General features: G+C 36.2%; 1 protein-coding gene across 1 annotated transcript; it reads right to left on the bottom strand.

The window, feature by feature from the left end:
* On the bottom strand, positions 2,130-3,139 carry LOC109821512. Its single transcript, XM_020387696.1, has 4 exons — positions 3,047-3,139; positions 2,736-2,964; positions 2,583-2,647; positions 2,130-2,465 (listed from the first exon to the last, which is right to left on the bottom strand). Exons 1-4 carry the CDS (start codon positions 3,137-3,139, stop codon positions 2,130-2,132), a joined length of 723 nt encoding a protein of 240 aa, XP_020243285.1.

The raw sequence follows: 3,539 nt of genomic DNA, 5'->3' as shown, positions 1-3,539 counted from the left end.
CACAAGCTCAGAACAAAACAGCAACAAACCCAAGCAATTGGAGCTACACAAGCTCCAAATGACAACCACAAACCCAAAGAGCAAGGAGCTACACAAGCTCCAAATAACAGCCAATAACCCACAGTAACCATGTGTGACTTTGGAGCAATAAACCTAAAGTCATAGCCAGCAGGAGGTCCACTGCTTTGAGCTTCAAAACCGACAGCAGTTAACCCAAGCAATAGAATGTAAAAGCCGACATCAGTAAACCCAAGCGACAAACCCATTTACCTGATATCAAAAGCAAAGACAAAATTCAAAGAACTCATTGATCATTCCACGACCATACTTACCTGCATCAAAAGTTAAAATGTACCAATTCATCAATCCCACAACGGCATAGATGTTCTTCATAATAATAATATATATTGCAACATTAATAGTTTGCAATTAACATAACAATATCCATCAAAATATAATCGAAACCCACATTAATAGTTTGCAATTAACATAACAATATCCATCAAAATATAATCGAAACCCAACAAACTAGCTATCCAACCAACATTGGTCGTTAACTAATTTGGTGATGTACCTCTGCTAACCTTCCTTGGATTTTATGAAAAACCTCCTAGATTCACGTTCATTATCATATAAATGGTCTAAAACCCTATCGAGGAACTCCTCAGAATATTCAGACCTATGTTCCTTCAACGCTGCAGCCAACTGCTCAGTCCAGTGAATAATGTGTTGATTTCTCATTGACTAAGACATTGACTCAACAAAGGCACATAGCATTTCCTCTTCACGATTAGATTTTCTGGTTTTCTTGTTAGATGATGAAGTCATGTTGTCTTTACTCATAGTCTTATATCTAGTGGGTTGTGGTTGGTTAACAACATCAGAATGTGGTTGGTTGCAAGCATCAGAATATGGTTCAGTTTCACTCTCCTCTAGAATCTCGCAATCATCATCGGGAATATGTATGGACCTACTAGACCCAATGTTAGCGTACACGGGTATAACAAATTCACCCTTGGCTTGATCATCACCCATGATAACTTGTAAATTTTTGAAGTGAGGAAGGGGTTTGTTTATGTACGCTTTGTACTTAGAATTGCATTTGTCCTGCAATAACAAATACTTATAAGTGGCGAATCAAATGTATTAAATTTTGGTGACAATATAGATGCTGATTTTGTTATACCTGAGCCCAATATTTCAAGGTTTCATCATTCAATGTAATCATTTTACTTGTTTCATCTCACCCAGTACCACTAATATCAAGGCAACCTTCATGTCGTTGAATTTGTTCCTCAAACATTTCAAGTGGTTAATGACATGTAGGTGAGTGAAATCAGTCCTGAATTGCATGTAGATTTTCATGGAAGCTATTTTATAAGCTTCAGCCTTGAAGTTCTTGTCTGGCTTCATGCCATCCAATGCTAAATCTGCAAGATAAGGAATAAACACATCATCGTGCTCTGGAAGCTAAAACTTATTAGCCACGCCTCTTGTGTTCAACCTGGCACCCGGAACTTTTTTCTTAAAAGCTAATTTTCCCCTCTTTTCAATGGCGAAGTGTGCTCCGCACCATCAACGTCATGAATATCATTTCCACCTGAATCACCAGTGTTTGGTAAAAATTGATTAGGTCCACTACTTTGAGAACTGGCTGTGAGAAATAGCAAACCTTCTGGACTGCTTAACAAGCTCATGTATGACATTGGTGGCTGTGTCATCCCACCATAATTACCATCGTATGGTGGAAATGGTGAGAATGTATGAGGAGGTGAAGTGAATGGTTGTGGTCGAACAGGCATGAAGTTCATGTTAATCCCTGATGTAGGATTTGGCATTGCATTCGAATGAGAAGGCACGCTTTGCTTATCTGCCGGATTGTTAGCCATACCTAATATATATTGTAAGCATAGCCATATTAATAATAAAGAAATATAAAACAATATGGGATATGCATGCATTTATCAAGGAATATATGAAACGACGATATTTCTCAAACAACATAACAAAAGAGCAACCGATAAAATTAGTAATGTTTTGGTACAAGCAAAGAAACATTAAACAATATCGATGCGAACAGTATTTTAAAATTTACCAAGTTATTACATAGCCATAAAACAAATAACACACTAAGTTAAACCACTCTCCATTGTGTTACCACCATTATACTTTGCACAATAATCCACCCACATCGCCCAAGCAATTTGATCTCGCATCTCCTTCCATTCATTTCTTACATCTCGATCCTCTCTTTGTGTCCTACTTTGAGTATAATCCACCATATTTGAATCGTCTTCATTTATCTCTTCCTCAGTATCTTCATCAATTTCAACATTTTCATTTAAAATATCATCATCCGGATCCTCCAAGGTAATAAAATTGTGCAACACAGTACACGCTAGTATAATATCCACTTGAGTGGGAAATGGATAATTTGGCTTCACCGTTAGAATTTTAAACCGATTCTTTAATATACCAAATGTGCATTCAATTTTTTATCTTAAAGATGAATACCTTAAATTGAACAACTCTTTCCTATTCTTTAGTGTCCTACCGGTATGCTCTTTTAAATGATATCATACACCGCGATATGGGGATATGAAGCCTGGAATTATAGTGTATCCAGTGTCACATAGGTAATATTTACCTACATTAATTGAACAGTATTTTAAAATCTCAATTATTTTTAAGTATTTAATATATTATTCAACATGTGCATAAGTGAGAATGAATACCATCATAAATTCGGAGCCCGTAAGGCTGTGGTCTCGACAGAGCGTCTTGTAATATCCTATAATCATTTGCTGCTCCCTCCCAGCCAGCTAAGATATAAGTAAATAGTTTATTGGGGGTGCAGGCTGCTAAGATGTTTTGGGTCACCCCTTTTCTCCCTCTAAACCGTGCAACTAGGTCACTAGTTAACACCGCGTCGACGTGTGTGCCATCTATCAAACCAATATAGTCCTATAAAAAATTATAAATTATACATAGTTCAATAAAAAGTAATTTATTAGAAAAATTGTTAAGATGTATGTATTTAATTTACCTTAAAGTAAGGAAAATAATTTGAGTTGCTTGCAATCTCCACGGGAACTTCTTTTGGGGCTTGCTTCATGTACCGATCACGTAATCCATTCATTGCTTGCAGGACTTTATTTAAATACATGCTAACTGTTTCTCCTGTTCTTATGAACTCAGTTCTTATTATTCTATTTTTAGTTTTATGTCCCACAATACTTAGGAACATAGCAAGCTGTTCTTCAACTTGAACGTGTCTTGTATCTTTTAATAAACCGTTTGCTTTCATTACTTTAACAAGTTTAAAAAAGGCCCTCGGTCTCATTCTAATATAAGATCGGTAGTTATCTTGATAGCCCTCCAATACATGTTTGAAGTGAGCCTCTCTACAATATATTTTTCTTATCTTTTCTTACTTCGTACAAGTTGATATTGTCTTGCACTTAGCACGCATTCTCAAAATACATGTGACCAAAGTGACCACAGCAGAAACAGCTATATTATCCCACATCCTCTTTAAT

This window comes from Asparagus officinalis, chromosome 8 (assembly GCF_001876935.1).
Source record: "Asparagus officinalis chromosome 8, Aspof.V1, whole genome shotgun sequence".
NCBI lineage: Eukaryota > Viridiplantae > Streptophyta > Magnoliopsida > Asparagales > Asparagaceae > Asparagus > Asparagus officinalis.
This window is presented reverse-complemented; position numbering and strand designations above follow the sequence as displayed.

What these genes read in the sequence shown, in the direction of transcription:
- LOC109821512 (XM_020387696.1), bottom strand. Translation starts at nt 3,139, where the DNA reads ATGAATGGATTACGTGATCGGTACATGAAGCAAGCCCCAAAAGAAGTT. An exon ending in CGGGCTCCGAATTTATGATG is followed by an intron (nt 2,648 to 2,735) that starts GTATTCATTCTC and finishes CAATTAATGTAG; the next exon opens with GTAAATATTACCTATGTGAC. An exon ending in TCATATCCCCATATCGCGGT is followed by an intron (nt 2,466 to 2,582) that starts GTATGATATCAT and finishes GGTATATTAAAG; the next exon opens with AATCGGTTTAAAATTCTAAC.